Genomic DNA, 21,049 nt, shown 5'->3' with positions numbered 1-21,049 from the left:
ATTGTTAACATGGTATTTTGCCTGTTAATGCCTATAGTGCAGTGCAGAAAATGATATGACAACAATAAGGTCTAAATGTAACTGGCCCCTCTAACAGTACAACTGGCCCCAGCTTGGCCCCCCCAATTGAAATGGTCTAGAACCGCCACTGTTTGGAAGGGCTTTAGCCCCCTAAATTTCCACCCAGCCCTCCTAAAATTTGCGAAATGTACACTAATTGTGATCGATGGTCTTCTTCAATCCTTAGCAGCACAGTGCCAGCAAACGCAGAGGACAACTGTGCATTTATTGATATATTGTTATGATGTCTGCATCTGTGTTGTTCTTTGTCATAAATGCAGTTTACATAATATGATGCGGGAGCAATTCATGTAGGTTTCCCCATCCACTGTAAAATCTGGGCTAATTATTTATTTAGGCCTATTTCCTTTCATCTAACTGGCATGAGACATTTTCCAACTTTTGCTATACTTCATACAATACAATTGCTAAAAAAATTTTTATAATATTAATTTATATTAAAAAGGACTCTAAAAGGGAGTGGAAATGGCAAATGAGCTACTGAGTGGTTCTCTGCAGCCATCTACTGGTTATAGTGGTCATTTTCAAAGTGGGAAACATTTTCATATTAAAAGTGTGTTTGTTGTCCACCAGGTGACAGAAATCCTCCACTAAATATTCAGGGATTGACTTGATAGGTAGTGTAGAACTAACTGTATTGTTCTGCCTACACTAGTATACAAATAGTATATTCAATAATTTTTTTAAGTCATATCCTCATTGGACATCCTAATATCCTAGAATCGCCCCTGCGTGGGAGATTAACCATATAATTTGTATTATGTTGGATATAACTCTTTAACTTTTAAGGTTAAATTAAATTGAAAATTTTCGTACAATCTCAATCTCACAATTAGACTACATAATGTGAATAACCATGTACACATAACCGTAATGCTCCATATAACCCTGTGCATACAACCCATACCTGAGTGCTAGTCCATCCAAAAATAAAAAATTCTGTCATCATTTACTCACCCTGAATTGTTCCAAACCTGTATGAATTTCTTTCTTCTGCTGAACACAAAAGAAGATATTTTGAAGAATGTCGGTAACCAGACAGTTGAGGGGCCCCGTTTACTATGGAAGAAAAAAAATACTATGGAAGTCAATGGGGCCCATCAACTGTTTGGTTACCGACATTCTTCAAAATATCTTCTTTTGTGTTAGCCTATCATTTTTTTTTTTTCAGATATTTTGCTGTGAATTTTACAAGTAACAAACTACTTTAGTCAAAACAGGCACCATTTCTTATACTTTTTTCCCCCAATATAAAATCACAATGAAACTAACAGCATTTTTTTCCTGTATTGTGATATACATCCGAGTGCAACAGATTACAGAATAAAATGTTCTATCTGTCATTCATTTGTTGATTGGATTTTGAAATTTCAGTTTAGCACTCAAAAAATTTAAGTTAGGGTTAGGTTAGGGCCCGTCCACACGGAGACGCGTTTTGCTGTATACATATACATTTTTTTTTTATCGTATTGGCGTTTCGTCCATACGGATCCGGCGTTTTCGGAGACTGAAACCGCTATTTTTTTAAACCGGGTCCCAAGGTGGATAAATCTGAAAACGCCGCCCTCGCCGCCCTACGGCCAATCCGTACATTTTGTGAAACGATGTCATCACACCAAGTGTCAACTAGTCAGACACCGTTAAGTCACAGCAACTACATTTATGGTTTTTCATATTGTTCAACAAAGTTCTTGTTTAAAAAAGAAAAGAAAAAAAGAAGCTACTGTGCCTAATATTATTGTTGTATACAGCCATAGTATACAGCGCGCAAGGTTTATGCGGTTTATGCTCATGCATAAGTCTTCTTCTCCGTTTTTAGTGTATGTCTGTGGCAGAATTACAGCGCCACATACTGGTCTGGCATGTATACTACATCGTTTTGCGTCGGTTTCAGTGGTTTCGTGTGTACGCAGATATTTCTTGAGACGACGCCTTGTTTACGGAATTTTTTTTTTTTTTTGAACGGGGAAAAAAAATATCGGATAGGGAAAGCTCTGGCTTCGTGTGGATGTGGCCTTAACGATTGGAAAAGTCTGACATAAGTGACCAGAGAAATCAATGTACGTTTGTGTATTAATGTATGCAAAATCTGTCATTATTTACCCACCCTCATGTACTTCAACACTACACAAGTGAAACAGCTCAGGAGTTAGCTGGTGTGGCAGTGTATCCCGCCAGGCCCAGGTCAGTCTCTGAAAGCGATGAACTTCCACACACCCACACTCGGAGCATGAGACTCACTGGCTGTGGTTGCAACACAGCAGTAATGAAGCAGGTAATGCATGCTTAATGAAGCATAAACGCATTTAAACACAGCTACACAGGAGAGATTAACAGCTTGTATACTCACATTATACACCCACTCCAACATTATTACAGAAGCAGTCTCTCTCTAGCTCTCTATAGTTTCCCCTCATACACACACACACACACACTCCTCAAACACACCTGTGAATAAACATTCAACTGCTATGATAGTCTCTTGCCATCTGTTCATCTCTGCCCCGCTCTCCTCTTACTGCAGCTACAGCGCTCACAGACGATTGATCGGGCTGATAATAGACAGGGCAAACGTCCTCAGTAGATTTGTTGAATGTTTTCACTACTATGGGCTTTTGCCTCTTTTATTAGACAGAGATCATGGAGAGAAAGGCGAATCGGAGTGAAAACAGGTTGCATGCTAGATTCAAACCTGCCTCACTCGTGTGAGCCCCACAGCTCAACACTTCTGGCATGACTACGCCTTGGGATAGTTCACCCAAAAATGAAAATTATTCCAAATTTACTCACCCTCAAGCCATCCTTGGTGTATATGACTTTCTTCTTTCAGCTGAACACAATCGGAGTCATATTAAACAATCCCCTGCATGGCTCTTCCCAGCTTTATAATGGGAGTGAATGGTACCTTGGTTTTTGAAGCCCCAAAAAGCGCATCCATCCATCCATCATAAAAGTAATCCATAGACTCATGTGGGTTAATAAATTTCTTCTTAAGCGAAGCGATGGGTTTTTGTAAGGAAAATATCCATATTTAAAACTTTATAAACTATAATCACTGACTTCCGGCAACGGCCTTAAATGCATTCACGAGAGAGTCGAGTTCCGGCGGAAGGATTACCTCTGACCCGACCTAGCTCCTCTTCTTTTATATTGAAAACTTCGGACATTTTTCTTTAAAACTTCTCGTTTTAGACTTCTAATTCATGACTGGCATTTTGTTTTGCTCAATCCTCTGCACTTCCGCGTTCGTCAATTCTCACCTAAGCGTACGCTCCTCCTACGTCAAACGTCGGATCAGAGTTCTCTCTTCCGCCGGAACTCGACTCTCTTGGCAACGTGCGACGGCCGTTGCCGGAAGCCGTTGATTATAACGTTTTAAATATGCGTTATAATAGATAATAACGCATTTTTCTTACAAAAACCCATCACTTCACTTCAGAAGGCATTTATTAACCCACTGGAGTACCAGAACCAGGATATTATTTAATAAACATATTAATATACTTAGGATGGCTTGAGGGTGAGTAAATTATGGGATAATTTTCATTGTAGGGTGTTCTATTCCTTTAATGACACTGTAGTTGAAAAAACAGCCTAGATACCTCAGGTTTAACTTGCGTAATCTGTACATCGTGAGTGCTAAATAATAAAATTCTGCAAAAAAAAAAAAAAATTCCATTTATGAAAATATTGTGTTTTTAAAATATATTGGATGTCATACCAAAACATAGTGAATGCTTGTCTCAGGATTAAACCTTCCAGTAAAATACTGAAGGTAATCAGGGTTTCATGAAAATTGCTATGGCGTCCTTTAAGCACACGTGTGAAAAAGTGCAATAAAAGTTGCCCCCACTCTGTGCAAAGTGTGCTAGATGAAAAAGTACAAGTGCCACGGCACAGAGGGGGTACAGAAAGCCAGACTTTTTGATTAATACTCCTCTAAATTAACTGTTTACTCTACAGACTCTTAACATTCCCAGATTATGATAATTTTGTGACAGGCAGAGAGATTGATGTTTGAGAGCTTGTTTTAATTAATGGTTTTGTTTGTCTCCGGAGAATGGATTTTTTTTTGTTTTGTTCTTTTCATGGTTGCTTTTGAACCCTTTTTTTTTAAAGAAGCTTTACAGCGATGTAATGGGACCCCCATGTGTGTTTTGAATAGAAGTGAAAAAGTGTCTACAACGATTATTTCGTGTTTGAAGGAGAGGCTAATCACACATGCCGTCATGTTTGCTTTTTTTAACTTTAATGCTGCAGTGTTTATCGCATTTTTATGACTTTTGAAATGATCGAAAACAAAATTTGATTGTTTTTGAGTGTGTGTGCGTATAGCGCAATTGTTCAAATCTCTTATTTATGTGTTTATCATCGAATGTACCATATTCCCTCAAAGTTTTAAGTAACTTTGTTTGAAATGCACTTAAAGTAACATTATTTCAAATCTTGTTTATGTTCTCATAATCATAATGACGGCTTGTTATGTCATTTCTTTATTAAAATGCACTTACATATAGATTTTAAAATGAACAAGCATTGTTTAGTCTTTAATCTAAAAGTTACCTTTTAGAAATGACTTTTGGTTTGATAATTGTTTTAAATGATATGTCGCATTGAATTAATCTGTATTACTTTTACACTACACTTTCTTATTGTGACATTATCGTTTCAGTTTGTTCACTTCAGATGTAGATTCTGTAGATGTTTTGTGAGGTTAAGTATTTCAGAAGCTCAATTAAACAATGAATTTTGAAAAGTGACTGCAGATTTAAACAAACTGGCATTCACTAGTTATGAAGGAATGTGAAGGACAAAGATGTTGTCACCTAAATATCATTTTTTTTTTTGTAATAGTTAACACATTTGAAGTTGCATTGTGAAACATTACAAAAGTTTATTGTGTGGTGAATGACACTCAAAAATAGCACATTTCATGCTGAGAGTGAGAACCCACAATAAAGTGCATATGTTCTCCATATACTCTGAGAGATGTTGAAGAAAGAACTTTATTTAGTTTTATGTCCTTGTAGGTCATTCCACAGGAAACACTGACAGACACAGATAAATGGAGAGGTTGCGGGGAAGGCAGGGAGTGAGGAAGAGAGTAAGGGGGGAAAAGTAAAGCTGACAGGAAAACTGTGTGCAGCCATTGCATTATTACCATCTCTAGGACAGGATCGTTTTTCACCACAGATACCCTGATGAGAGCTTTGACAATATCTGGTCTTGATACCCGTCTTAGTAACACTCTTCCAAACACGCACACACACTTATGTTATGTAAATCTCTCTGCCAGTTCTACTAATGGTGATACCTAAACACAGGGCCTTTGTCAAGGACAGTCAGTAATGTTAGAACCCTGTGGTATCACCTATATATTTGGCCTGAGGGTCAAGACGACCACCCATTAAACAATGTGAGTGATAAATCTTTATTATCCAACAAAAATTGATTTTTGCCAGGAACAACATTTTTATTCTGCCTTATAACCTTTCTAAATATGTAATGTTTTGTTTTGTTGTGGTTGTACATTCTCTCTCTGCGGGCCCTCCACAGGTAACGGCTGTTAAACAGTGAATTTCGGCTTCTCCGACCTGCCATCATTATGTAGAATCGCCTAAGGTCCAAACTCCTGCTCGATAACTCATGCCCCGTGCAAATTCCCATGCAAACACAGTCAATGCAAAACACATTTCCTGCTGTCAACAACATCGCTGGCGAGAATCAATCAACCGTTCATCCATTTACACTCTTTGCATACCCTTATGTCAAAGAAAAAAGCGCTCCGAGACTCCGCAGCTCTTCTGAGGCGATCGTTCCATCGTTCTGAAGAATCCATCAAGCCGCGTTTGATTGATAAGTCTGTCTGCGCGCACAGCAGTACAGCTACAGCAAATGGGGTGGCAAAGCGCGAGCTGACATAATGCAAGTCTGCGCAAGTTTGGGAGACAGACTGAGCACGTCCGTGGGGGGTAAAAGTTTGATGCGACATGCTACAAGACACACACAGCACTCGTGATGGCACACACACAAGCGTGCCCCCCTGTCCAACCCCTCCGCGAACACGGAGTTCAGCATGTCTTTGGGAAAAGTATTTTAGCGCTTGACACCATTGTGGATTTTACGTCGGGATTTATTTTCAGATTTTACGGAGTATGTTTTATCAGTTGTGGCGCAGTTGTTCTTTGGAATAAACTTTTGATGCATCCAGCTGTCAAATACTTAAAACATGGACAATTGTAAAAAAACAAAACAAAAAAAACAATGTGGTTACTGCAGTGAAAAACAAACCAGTAGAAAGGTCTGTTTACAGTAGGCTACACCAAGGACGACTGACATTTTAATAATCGTTCTAATTCTATGAGTGCATAAAACGGAACTAAATGTGCTCTTCACTACTCCAGTGTGATTAATTGCAGAAAAAAAAAAAAAAAAAATTGTATTAAAGATTGAGGGAGCTATAGATTTTGTGTGAAAATATTTTAATTTTTTGTTTAAAAATCTTATAAATGTATGAGGTGGCAAGGTGGGCACACATTATTTATACAAATACTTTAGGTAAAATAATATTGACATTTAAAAAAAAACGTCTAAGTTAATATTTGTTCAAAACAATCACTTTAGCAAAGTTTGTGCAATTTTCTGTTTATTTTGATAAATAAAAAATTTTTTGTTCAATAAATATACTGCCATTAAAATATAGTAATATAAAAATATATATAAAAAAATACAGAAACAAAATTATATAAAAAAAATAAAGATTCTGAAAGCATTGGAGATCCCATAATAGTTTAATAGGCTATAGATTTACAGTAGTAAATAAATTATATTTTATTAGATGATATGATTAATATCATATTTTTAAATAATGGTTTCATTATAAATGTGGTTATTATGGTGCATCTGTGCAATCTAGTGGTTTAGAGGAAAATAAAATCAAAGCCGTCTTTTACCCTGGTGCGCCTTTAGCCCCCTTGTAATATGGAATATGGCTTGTTTTCGCCACTGAATAAAAAATAAAAAAGGTAATTGTGACTTTATATCTCACAATTCTGACTTGTTTTCTCACAATTGCGAGTCACATCTCAACTTTCTCGACATCTTGACTTTTTTCTTATGTTATAAAGTTAGAATTGCGAGATATAACTCGCAATTGCGAGTTATAAAGTCAGAATTGCGAGATATAAATTGCGAGTTTATATCACAGTTGTGAGATAAAAAGTCGCAATGACCTTTATTATTTTTTATTCAGTGGCAGAAACAAGCTTATAGAATAATGATAGAAAAATGAAATTATGGGAAAAAAATTCCAATGAAACTAAAACTGCCAGTGCAAGCAAAAGTCGTAATTTCACCGTCTAGGTTAACTATAGACCCGATATAGTCCGGCTATGAGTAACCCACTTCTAGCCAAAATAACCTTGAATTTGGTTACATGTCGTTTTTGCCAAAATAACTTGCGAGATGTATGATATTCCATCATGTAGGCAAAGTAAACAGTGATTACAAGGTGTTTGGTTAAATTTCTTCACTCATTTCATTTCTTTATCTAATGACTAGTTAGACCTTGGGCTATGGTTTAGATGTCTATTAAATTTTCACTGACAGCTCAAATTTTGCCTTGGTTTAGCCTTGACGTCTGGGCTGTGTTGGACGGCTATTAGACGTCTTTTAAACACAAAATTGCTTGCTTGGTGGGTGCTGGCAAATCATTGTCTTACCGAGTGAGTTATTGAATCATTCAGTCAAACGATTTGTTTAAAACGGCTGATTCTTTCAGGAACAAAGCAACTAACCGTATTTATAAATGAGTGGTTGAGTCATTCATTAGACCATTTGTTCAAAACCGCGGATTGATTCAGTAACGAAACAGCACTCTATATCTCTATATTTATAAATAATAAAAACAAGAACTCATACAGGAATTTTTTTTGCCCTATATTATATATCTTGAATTTCGGGGGCATTTTTATGAATTTTGTTGCCGTTTTTGCCCTGAGCCCCCGTTCATTTTCTGACCCTGGTGTGTGTGCATGGGAGGCAGGGCTCTTTACTGTCAAAATCCAATCAACAGTTGATAGCCTACATAAAACCAAGTTCCAACCCTACTTTTATTTCTGTTGCTTCTGGTTCATCACGACTTTAATTGGAAGAATTCTTGGTGTGAATGGGCCAAACCTGATTACGGAAAATAATGACTCATAAAGTTGGCATTAAATGGAAGTTGCGATAGTCCTTTCTTTCCCTACTAAGTGAAACTGCTTCTCAAACAAGAAAAAAAGTAGGGTAGGACTTGATTTAGTCCATTGGCAATTGATTAGATCATTGTCGTTTGCTATTGCTGCGATCTCATGTGAGAAACAGGTTTTCCCGCCCTCGCACCAGTAAACAGAGAAGAAAAGAGATGTCTCTGCAAATGGAAGGGGAAGTTATTTTAATTAAAGATTATGAGGGCACATGATTTTTTTTTTTAGATAATAATGTGCACAGATAAAGCACAGTATAATAAATATTACAATATTCCATAAAAAATGGTCAATTTTGATTTTACTGTGACTGAAGAGCCTGTTATTTTTGAATTTGTCTGAAATACCACCATGTTTAATTTACAGCATTAGCAGAGAGAGAATTCATTTCTGTAAGCAGAATGGTAATTTTAAGTGAAGTACACCCAAATGAATCATAATCTGAATCTAACCAGTCTGAATTACATTGGAATCAAATTTAGTCAAATCTATTCACCCTCCACAGAAGTTATTATTAAAATGTCAAATAATAAAAAATCATACACAATTTATAATAAAACAATAACTGGCTCTCAGGTTCAGTTGCATGATTCCCCTGATTATCACCACAAGGACTTTGGATTAGATGACATTTTTCCAGTGAATTTCACCACTTCATTTTGATTTCTATCAGCAAGACACATCTTAATGACAAAGGTCCTTAAAAACAAGGCGATCTTAAGGCCAGCGTAATGGATCTCACACTAGGGGCAAGCTGCACACAATGTTACGCCCCCTGTGTGGAGAACCGCCCCCCTGCGTAAAACACATTATTCTTCGGGGGGTATGTGGAAGCGACACGACCCATTCGCCTGTGGGACCCGAGGGAGGAATATGGGCCCCCTCTTCAATCTGAGTCCCTAGGAGGGCCACCCAGCACCTGCTAACCCAGGGCAGTACTCATCAGAAAAGCATTTAGCGCGCTTGCTAACTCCAGGCCATAATTAGGGTGGGTAATTATTTACAGGCAGCACTGGGCAGAACTGGCCTAGCATAAACAAACAGGCGGCTTGGAGACACATGACAAACATCGTTAGCTCTTCGCTCATTTTCGCCCAAACGGCAAAAACACTAGCAGCATGTAGACTCACTCCCGGGGAAAAGAATACCCAAAAACTTCTGGTCTGAAAAGCAATCGTTTCCCAAATAGCTAGCACATTTGAGACACACAAGTAGGCTTATTGTAACATCTGTAATGTGCTACGCACACACACACACACACACACACACAAACACAAACACACAGATACACACTCAGACTCACACGCTCATGAATATGATAACGTGTGAAATGACAGATTTATTTGTGTGTGGCTCCAGGGTTTTATCTCTAGCACAGTTCATCAACTCCTCAGCACGAGGACTGCTAACCAACGCAGCGCCTGCACATGCTAATTACTGGACCATGGTTAGCTTCAAACCTCAGATCTGCTCCCATCATAATATGTGCCCTGCTTTTTGCTTTTATGAGATTTTTATCTATCTGTAAGAATGTGGGAAAAAGAGTAAAGGTTTAAAAGTTTCAATTACTGAGAGTTTCTGTAGCCTGGAGTTTATGCTAAAATGCTAATGAGCTAATCACATTGCCACCAATCTGAATTTTCTCTTTTTACACACAAACTTATACTATTATTCATGTTTAATTGCAATTACCAGATGAAAATGAACTTGAATTTTCATAAAGGTGAATGTTTATTTCATTATAATCATTAATCATTAATCTAGTGATTCAAGCTAAGGCCAATATGTTGTGAACATTTTCCTCAGACAGGAAGGATGACTGTGTACAGGAAAAAAAACAAATCGTTGGTTAATCACCCCCGTTACACACTGACGCAATAATCGTTTCAAGGACTGTATAGTTATCAATTACACAGTGTGTGCTGTGTACATAGTGATAGTTTGACTGTAACTAATCAGCTACAATGAAAGGATTTCATTGAGTGTTTTAGTAGGCCTGGTTGTTTCAAAATCGCTGGTTAATTCTATTTGAAAGTGCAACACTATTCACTAAGCTGTTTCTCTTGTGCATATTTAATTTCACATAAGATGGAGAGAAACGAGAGGGGCTGCGAGAGCTCCAGATGGCTCCAAAGCTCCGCAGAGAACTAGGCCTCATTGTTTGATTTTTTTTCTTAAGTTTTAATTAGCTGCAAGAACAAGAAAGGAAAAACTTGTATGTTTTCTATAAAGAGTGGGTGACTGACTGTTGTCAAGTAGAATTTGTGTTCTCATTACCAAGTAAAAAGTTAATAGACGGTGAAGATTTGTCTTATGGATGCGCAATATTGGTTATGGCGTTCAGTTTTGGTTGATTGATATTGGATATTGTTCATGCTTATTTATCCTATTTTTACTTTTAGATTGCTTTTATATTCATGTAATGCTCACTTAAATTTAAAGGGATAGTTAACCAAAAAAATTGTAATAAAAAATCCTCTTTTACTCATCCTCATATCATTCCAGACCGTTAAAACATTTGGGTAACACTTTATTTGGTGACGTGACGTAGTTACACGTTACTACATGTACTTACTATAGTAATAACTGTAAATATTGCATAATTACAAGTAATTAACCCTAAACCTAGTTACTAACCGTAACTCTATAGTAAATTAAAGGGATTTGTATTTAAAGGGATTGTTCACCCAAAAATGAAAATGTTGTCCTTATTTACTCACCCTAAACTTGTCCCAAACCTGTTTCTTTCTTCTGTTGAACAAAAAAGAAGATATTTTGAAGAATGTTGATCAGACAGTTGATGGTATAGCCATTGACTTCCATAGTAGAAAAAAAAATACTATGGAAGTCAATGGGAACCATCAACTGTCTGGTTACTAACATTCTTCAAAATATTTTGCTTTTGTGCTCAGCTGAAGAAAGAAACTCATACAGGTTTGGAACAACTCTTTTCCAACAATTGTTGGAACAACAATTTTCAAGCTTGAAAATGTTGATTGCGTGAATAGATTCAATGGATAGAGAAAAATTTGGAGCGAATATCAAAAAGATCTTCATTTGTGTTCCAAAGATTAACAGAAGTTGAATGGGTTTGGAACGACATGAGAATGGAACTAAATGATGACAGATTTTGTTGTTTTTTTGTTGTTGTTGTTGCATGAACTAACCCTTTAATCTTTACAAACCCTAATAATTTGACACTGTTAAAAGTGATCTCAATTTGATTTTCTATTTTCATACAGATATTTCAATGTTGTGGTGCCTAAATGTACTTGTTAAGAAAGATTGATTTTATATTTGAGTTTATTTTTTAATGTATTTAGACAAAATACTATCAGCAATTTATCAATTATCAACATAAAAATATGTATCAGCTTACCGGTATCACTGAATCCTACTAAGAAACAAAATACTGTCTCAGCTTAGCGTGTTTTATGGCCTTCTAAAGTACTGCAATCTTGAGTTAGACTTCCATGGTTATTGTCACACTTGACTGAGCAAGTATCATTCTGCACAAACACACATGGACACACACACACATTCATGCACTAATCAAAGCAAGCTTATTTAGTCCTTTGTAAAGCATTTACGGCCTGATCCTAAATGCTGCGCTCGTGGCTTTGTTCTCTTCTCAAACACAATTAGAAGATAATATATAAATATATACATACTGCAAATGACATGCATATGACGGCTTCATTTGAAGCCCGCTCAGGTCATTAGTAACCCAACAGGGCGCTACAGAGCCGCCGGTCCCTTTCTGCCAGTCGACCAGTGGAGATTTATTTGATATTAACTCCCTAATGGCCTAGCTCCTTTTCTGGTAAAATATGCACAAAAAGTCCAACACGAACACTGCCATTCAGTTGAATGCTTATTTATTCACTAAACGAGGATCTAATGTTCAATGTTCCCTGGACGCTAAGGTAGTTCTGGGGGAGGAAGGCTTCCCCCTACAGCTATATACATCATTTATTTTACACATATCCCGGTATCACACACTGGGCAGCTTAGAGGAGAAGAACGACTTTATGAAAATCAGAACAGTGAGTGTTACGGGGGACATTAGGAGTTGGAGGGGGAGAGCTGTGAATGGAAGCGGAAGAGGGGCGAGCGAGAACATCGTCGCTGGAGAGAGACGATGTCTCTCGCCCGCCACCCACAAGCATAGCGGGGCCGTGCTCGACACCCCTCGGATAGGAAGCGGGCTTTCGCTTACCGTCTCTCTTGAACTCTGAGGCCCTCGCAGCCCCGACAAATGGTCGTTATCGCACAGTTCTGTTTCCACATGAACTTCTTTCACGCATTAAGAAGGATGTCTATCTTTCGCGTTGTTAAACACATTGTTAATTTAGTTGTGGCGCTCGTGGTTGTGAGGCTGGGGGGAGATTGTGTTCAGTTGTCTGTTTTCTTGTGTTTACCCAAGTCTTGTAGGATTCAACATGTATGATAAGATACTGACCTAGTGGTGGTCACTGAAATAAAAAACTCTGATCAGCTCTCGTTCGTTTCTCACAACCTGCTAATGCAAAAAATGTCCATCAATGAATTGGATCAAATTCATATCAAATATAGCCTCTACAAAAATAGCCTGAATATAGCCTATTTTTTTCCCTCAAACTATAACCATATCGCCTATTGAAGCTCAACAAGCTTTGAATACTAGTATTACTACTGATATTAATTTTGATTATATTATCCCAGACAGCAACATAGTGTCAGCCCAGATCCGGCCCACATCTAATACACGTGTGTACCAGATGTGGGCCGGATCTGGGCCGGCACTGTGTTGCTGTCTGGGATATTTAGTGTCCTTGCTACACGTTACATGTAGTTGTACATAATCACATGCAACTAACCTTAACCACACCCTACTCCTAACCATATAGTAAGTACATTGTTAATTATTATTAATCAGTACTTAAATGTATAATTACACTGTAACACGACACCAGATAAAGTGTAACCTAATATAATATTAAATAATGCATTATTATTATTATTAAAATATGTTTATTTTTATTAATGGTTTTGATTCACTATATCACATACAACCAATAAAACAACACTAAAGTTTTTTTTATCTCAAATAATAACACAAAATAATAAGCCCTGAAGCGTAGCACATTCCCTATGTCGCTAAATGAAGTTCCGCTATAGCTTTAAATAATAGTATTATTTTTAATATAATTTTTTATTGTGTTGAAATATAATTTATTTTATTGCAATATCATGTTGCTCTTTGAAGCTCTGCTATATCATTTAATATATATTATATTATGGTATAGTATATTATTTTATAATAACAATTAATATGAATAATACTACTAATATTATTATTAATATATATATATATATATATATATATATATATATATTTATTTATAATATAATATAATAGACTATTCTATACTATACTATACCATAGTATAATATACTATATATCAAATTATATATTATTGTTATTAATAAAATAATATGTATTTTTTATTTTATCTGCAATAGCTTCAAATATTGGTATTAATATAATATAATTTATATTAATAGGTTACACTTTATTTAAAGGTGTCATTGTTACAATGTAATTATACATTTAAGTACTGAGTAATATTAATTAACAACATATACTTACTATAGGGTTAGGGTAGGATTAGGATTTGGTTGAAGGTTAGTTGCATTATGCATAATTTATTGTTATTATGGTAAGTACATTTAACATAAGTAACAAGGACACTGTAAAATAAAATGTGACATATTTATAAATTATTATTATTATCATTATTAAAAATTATATATATATATATATATATATGTATTATTTATTTTTTATCTACAAGGTTTGATTCACTACATCACATACAACTTATACATATAACAACCAACATTTTTTGGTGCAAATCCTTCCCAAGAAATGTTGAGCTGAAGAAGGGTCCGGACTCCAAAGTTTCACTACAGCGTGTTTAGCTTATAAAGAATCAAATAGATTTTTGAAGGTCTGTTGGGAATGAATTACAGCAAGTATGAAAATAGCAGGATTATGTTGATGCAGGTACGAAATAAGCATAGTTAATGAATTGTGGAAGGTAAGGAATGGATTGCTAAAGGGAAAGGGTTGTGGTAGGTAAGGGCCACTGACTGTGGGCCCCTGTGTCTCTGTGTGTGTGTGTGTGTGTGTGTGTGTGTGTGTGTGTGTGTGTGTGTGTGTGTGTGTGTGTGTGTGTGTGTGTGTGTGTGTGTGTGTGTGTGTGTGTGTGTGTGTGTGTGTGTGTGTGTGTGTGTGTGGCGGGTGAGACAGACTCTGCCAACTGCACGATTCACTAAGCTCTCACCAGGGGAGAGAGATAGATAGTTTTAATGTGTATGTGTGAGTGAGAGAGAAGCGAGCGAAAGAGAGAAAAAAATACAAATACAGAAAACCAAAATGTATATTCCATATTAAGTATGTGAATGGGTTTTATACTCAATTGTGTATGTCGGCCTGATCTGCAGGTAGGAAGATGAATGAGTTTGTCTGTTATAAATATATAGACCAGAGGCAATGGAAAGGAAGGACAATTATCTAAATCTACTTCAAGTGCGGCATCTTGAAGATATCGTGAGTTTATGGACAGATAAAGCATATTAAAACTTTGCTTTAGGGTTGATTCTTGAAATATCTCTTATAGCATTTCACATATAACTTTTACTTTGAGAACTCGGCATATGCCCTGATGCAACTGATCTAGAATCTATCAACTTTGAAATGCAGCACCATCTTAAAATGAAGACATTAAAACAGATCACCTTAACTTATGGGAGGACTTCCTCGTCACACTTAAAGCGATCATATGTTAATCGGCACCAATAAATCATTTGGTGGCCATGAAGTCCTCTTGCTGGTGCCAAAGTCTCATTTCCCAATAGGACCACTCTAATTGATTTAAATGCTTCGTCCTTGCGGCAACGCTATATGCTCACTTAGTAAGGGGTCTTTAACATTATTATTATTACTACCGTGATTGCGGGTTTCTCCATTTCCTATTGTACGACGAGAGTCAGAATCTCTCGCCCAAAGCTGAAAAAATAATTATTAGCATCTTGGAACAAACAGACGAAACACCCCCTCGACCCCCCACCCTCGCCTCGCGGCCCTTAGCCGACCCCCTCCTCGCGCGCTCATCTCCCCGTCTCCGTTTTTGCCACGTTCAGCCCTTAATTTATGCAAAATTAATTGATATATCTTTTATAATTGATGTGCTGTAAAATTAATGAGTAATTTATGTAATTAGTCAATTAAGGCTAATTCCAGCATATGTTCAATATGCCCAGAAGGTGCACTTTACAAGTTGTTATTTGTCCAGGAGTTGAATGCAGCGAAAACCCGTCTAATTAATTTCTTATGCATATCAGCGTGTTGTCTACTTAACACCGCGCTTTGTGGGAGCAGGTTTAATATTGATCTAAACAACACGGTGAGGAGGAACACGCGCGCTCCCGCTGCAGCCTCGCGCAGGGGCCTTCCGGTGCCAAGCGCTCCGCATGATTCGCGTGTCAAAGGCGCGTATAAACACACGTTATTCGTCAGCGGTCCGGAGCTAAAGTTGCATTTCAAAAGACATTAAGCCTGGGGGATAATGGCACCGGGTGTGAAATATGCATGCGCCTCGTTCGCCGGTGACCCTTTAAACTAGAGAAACACCGGAGCTCTTCAGGAACAAAATGAGAAAGATCTGTTGGCTAATTAATTGACACGGTTTTGAATATTCATCGCTAATATAACCACTACGCCTTTAATTATATTGTTGGACATCTCTCTCAGGAAGGTAAATCACTGAAGGCTTAATTAATGTAATGTATTCGCGACCCGCCGGGAACCCGAGTAAGAAGGCGCCTGGTGGGATCGTGCCGTGACACCTGGCCGCACAAGAGCGCCGGAGCTTTTGTTATTCTGTTTACCGGAGTACCTGTTCTCGGGGGTTGTGGGGAAGTGTTTATCCTTGTGAAATACGAGCAAAGAGCAAACAGCTTGACAGGTTGATTCTGACTCCGCTCAGCTTGGTGAAAAACTGGCGCGCGCTTGGTGCGTGCAAACGCGTGCGCCTTCAGCTTTTGAATGATTTGTCATAAATGTTTTACCTGAAATTACTCAAGAGAACGAAGTTAAATAGTATATAATTATGTTAGCAACGTTTTTATGCTGATGTCAAGTTATGACAAGGTTACATATTATGCAGTTTATGATGGATCACATTCAGGGAAACAAAATAGATTTTTTTAAAATATATTTCTGGGTAGGCCTATTTGGTTGTCTTGTTGTTTTCCCTTTCTCTCTCTGCTATCTCTCTCCACATTTCACAGTACTGGACCAATCTTGATTGATCCTGGTTGTAATTATGTTATGACAAATATTTTACTTTTTATTTTTAACACCATTTATTTGTAGCTTCAGGGGTGAGAAAAGGCCAAAACTACTAAACACATTTATACAAATTTGCTTGTAAGCAAGCAAAAAAAAAAAAAAAGCTTTATTTGATAAGCTATGTGTAGCAATCAAAAGCTAGTTATAAAACTGTGTCAGTTGAAAGACTTTGAAAGTTGCCTGCTGGACAATGTTGTGGTTCAACAAATTAACAGCTAATGAACAAAAATCTCTTTCTGAAGCTACTCATCTGTATATTAATATTATGAATTTCATAAGAGTATTGTTATTTCAACTTACAATTAATATTAGGTTACATGACCGAATTGAAATAGATTAAACTTAACAAACTGAAGTTTGTGCAATCGTAAAATATGCTGGAGAAAGTGTGTAAAGAAAAATGTAAAGATTTTTTATTTTATTTTTATTTTTTAAATGAGCATATTCTTCTCTATATTGCCTGGTTCATTTTTATGTTAAAACATATTTAGAACAAATAATAATGAGAAACCCTCATTGTAAATTTTTGTCTCATCTATAACAGAAAAAAAATATTAAATGGAATTTTTGTGACTTTATATTTCATAATCCTACTGTAATAACACAGGTGGTATAATGGAAGTTTATCAGCATCTCTTCATCAACTGTGTTGTAATGAGACAGAGCACAGTGTTCCTCACAAAAACACAAATCCCCATCAGGGTTCATATACATTAAAATAATGCTGTACAATAACCAAGCAGTGTTATATGCAAAATAAAACACTTCAATGTAGGAAAAGAAGAAACGATTTAAAACTTTTTTTTTTTAAATAAATAATGTGGTTTGCACAGGAAATATAATGTCCCTTTGTTCATAATATTTGTACTTTACACACTTTTTGTACTTGTTTTTTTTGTACGTTGAAATTAGCTCAATATTTTAAGGTGAATTGTACATTGAAAACAGTTTGACATTGCATTGACAGCGAACAACACACGTTAAATATTAAAGGCTATTCTCGTTTAAGTAAACTTCCAAAAAGTTCGATTTTATAGACATCGGGACATTTAAAACAATTCTAATAACTCTCCATAAACAGTATATGGATATTTCACATTCACATCATTAGTCTTGCAGTGTGTGTTATCATTATCAGACTCATTAGTGCGCGCGCTGCTCTTTGCCTCTGATTGGTACAGATGAATAGGACTAAACGCATATGAAGTCAGACCCTCCCCCTATTTACCCCTTATTCGTCCTAAAGTCAGTGTCATCATAATAAAACGCAACTAGCGGGGGGTCTGGACCTCTGCCATTCTTACAAAAGCGTCGCGGATCTTCTGCGAGTCAAAGCCGAGTGCGCGCATCCTCCGGGAGAACTTCTCGCGCTCTGACAGGACGCAGGTGTCACGCGCGCGTGCGGAGTATCATTTAGAGAGGTAACTTTCAAAACGGTCCCGTTTTCTTTGACATACTTTGGCTTTGCCTTAATCCTATGGATTTTGACTTTTAAGCTGTTTCCATGACTTTCGTGTTATAAAGCAGATGTAAACGTTAAAAAAAAAAAAACAGATGAAGTAAATCAAAGCAATAGCACGTTGAATGATTTTCTTTTTTAATTGAAATGGACGATATGCTGGCTTGCTTCTGAGTGTTATAGCACATCATTTTTTAAAAAGCCATGCCTCGGCCGGGCAAAAACTCCTACAGTGACCAGAAGCCTCCGTACTCGTACATCTCTCTGACTGCCATGGCCATCCAGAGCTCCTCGGAGAAGATGCTCCCCCTCAGCGACATCTACAAATTCATCATGGACCGCTTCCCGTATTACCGTGAGAACACTCAGCGCTGGCAGAACTCACTCCGGCACAACCTTTCCTTCAACGACTGCTTCATCAAGATCCCCCGGCGCCCCGACCAACCGGGCAAGGGCAGCTTCTGGGCCTTGCACCCAGACTGTGGAGACATGTTCGAGAACGGCAGCTTCCTCCGCCGCCGCAAGCGGTTCAAGCTCCTGCGGGTGGAGCATTCGGCTTGCAAGAGCGGCCCCGTGCTGCACTCCTACCACTCTCACCATTCCCAGCACCCCTTGCATCAATCCCACCACCATTCAAGCAAGCTGGGCGTGGGACATCCGGAGTACCTGGGCACCATGGGCCGCCTCTCTCACTTCCAGAGCTACACGCTTGGCGGCGGGCAGAGCGGCGGCTTCAAGCACCCGTTCGCCATCGAGAGCCTGATTGGCAGAGACTATAAAGGAGTGATGGCCAGTGGTTTGCCCATTGCGTCGGTCATGCATCACCTCGGCTATCCCGTGCCCGTGGGCGGCATGGTCAACTCCGTGTGGCCGCACGTTGGCATGCTGTCCGAGCCGGTGTCTTCAGACTACCCACCGTTCAGTGTGGCGGTGAAGGGGCTGTACCATCACCACCCGGGAACCCAGAGCATGCCCGCCGTGCCAGTGCCCATCAAACCCACGCCAACCCTGGGCACGGTCCCCTCCTTGACTGGCATGACGCCGGGAGTAACGCAGCTGTGCCCGAGAAGCGCATCACTGATGGAGAGAGACGCAACAACTCTTGTTGAGGAAAAAAGCGGGTCTCTCCATCATGCTCTCCTGCAGTCCTGAGCCAAAAAAAAGGACCGGTGGGTACGTAGAGCATGCTTTTGGGGACGGCTGTGGACTGATTTGAGATGCCGAGCCTTTTCCAGAAGATCTGCCACTGTCCGTTTAAAAAGTGTTAAATACGTTTTTATGGCTGTGTATTTCAGACTATAGTTTATTATGCAGAATGCAGGTTGTCATATTCGGCTTTGCGCTTTTCTGCTTTGTTGAATGATGAGGTATGTGTACATGTTTGAACTTCTTAAAAAACTGTGTACTGTACAAAGGACTGTATAAACTGGTATAAGGAAAAACATGTATCTGATGTACATTTTTTTAAACATGTAAAAATTAAGCCTTATAAACATTAAAGATACACAGACTGTAAAATGAATTTAAAAATTGTGTGTTTGCACACGACTATGGCTTGCAGGCTTGTATGACGCTGGTAAAACAGTGAAGAGGATTTCTGTCTGAGAGAGAGTCGTGAAAAAACCCAAAGTGAATTTTGCTAAATTATTGTATTTGTGTAAAATAGAAAATACATTTATGTTAAAATGTTCTTATATATTACCATAAATGTTATGTAAATATGTGTAGAATATAATCAATTTCAGCTCTTGAATTGCACTCGTGGTATTTACTAACACAACATCTAAATATTTTATGAAAATGAAACAATCAAATAGACAATTATAGTGACCAAAAGCAGGCCTGGTTTAAGTGTGCTGTTTTAAGGTGGCATGTGAGTTTCGAAAAACAGTATAATTGTATAAGATTTGTAAATGAAGTATTTTTAGAGTAAAATCACACTTCAATCCAGTTTCTGTGCAGTGGAATGTCTTTTTTTCTGTGACTTTTTCTCATTTGTTTATATCTGTTACTTCTCCAGGCTGTATTTACTCTTATATTAGAGTATATTTCAGTATCTCAGTATATTTATATACATTTACTCTTATATATGTAAAATTAAAGACATATGCAACGCATACGTGTAAGGTAGTAGATTATAGATAACATTCTTTAAAATATACTTAAATTAATGTATCTGTAAATTCATTTGTTTGATACAAAATTAAAAATTGTATGAATAGGAAATAGTTTTTATATTATATAATATTTATTTTGTGCTTTCACTGAATATTTACAATATTGTGTTCCAATTTGTGAATTCTTTCACCAAATCCACATTTTGAACGGTGAATCCTGACAGACAGTGGCTGAACATCCACAAGCATAAAGAGCTTAATAGTAATGGATTCTCTTCCTCGCCATTTTGGAACATTAAGACAATTGTTGCTCCAAGGCACAGAGACGAAAGAGTGTTTGTCAAACTACAGAAAACATGGTGCCGTCCAGCAGAGGAGCATTTTCCTCATAATCCATCCTGACGTTGAGTGTTGCTTTATACGTTTCTTCTTTTGGAGTCGATTCATTCTCTGAGATCAGGTTTTTTTATGCAACTTTGGCCAGGTATATATTTTAGGAGCTCCACAAGTACACTGTAAAAAATTATATGATCAATAAGTTATGACAACATATGTTTTAACATTGCTTTAACTCATCAAAATAATTCAAGCAATTTTCAACTTTTTAAAAAATAAGTTATACAGTCAATTTAATATAATTTAAGTTGAAATGACTTAAACATCCAAGTTGATTGTACTTAAAAATTTAAGGCAGCAATTTTTGTACAGTAAAGAAGACCTAACCTGATATTAAAAAGTAAAGCATATG

The 21,049-nt window shown here is 37.4% G+C and overlaps 1 protein-coding gene across 1 annotated transcript; it reads left to right on the top strand.

The window, feature by feature from the left end:
* Window positions 1–18,197: 18,197 nt before the first annotated feature.
* Window positions 18,198–20,044, top strand: foxb2 (forkhead box B2). Its single transcript, XM_082188956.1, has one exon. It carries the CDS (start codon window positions 18,389–18,391, stop codon window positions 19,334–19,336), a length of 948 nt encoding a protein of 315 aa, XP_082045082.1. The 5' UTR covers window positions 18,198–18,388; the 3' UTR covers window positions 19,337–20,044.
* The last annotated feature ends 1,005 nt before the right edge of the window (window positions 20,045–21,049 follow it).

Source organism: Leuciscus leuciscus (genome assembly GCF_965113295.1).
Source record: "Leuciscus leuciscus genome assembly, chromosome: 13".
Classification (NCBI taxonomy): Eukaryota; Metazoa; Chordata; class Actinopteri; order Cypriniformes; family Leuciscidae; genus Leuciscus; species Leuciscus leuciscus.
This window is presented reverse-complemented; position numbering and strand designations above follow the sequence as displayed.

Excerpts from the sequence above, each read along its gene's own strand:
- foxb2 (XM_082188956.1), top strand. The coding sequence starts at position 18,389 with ATGCCTCGGCCGGGCAAAAACTCCTACAGTGACCAGAAGCCTCCGTAC.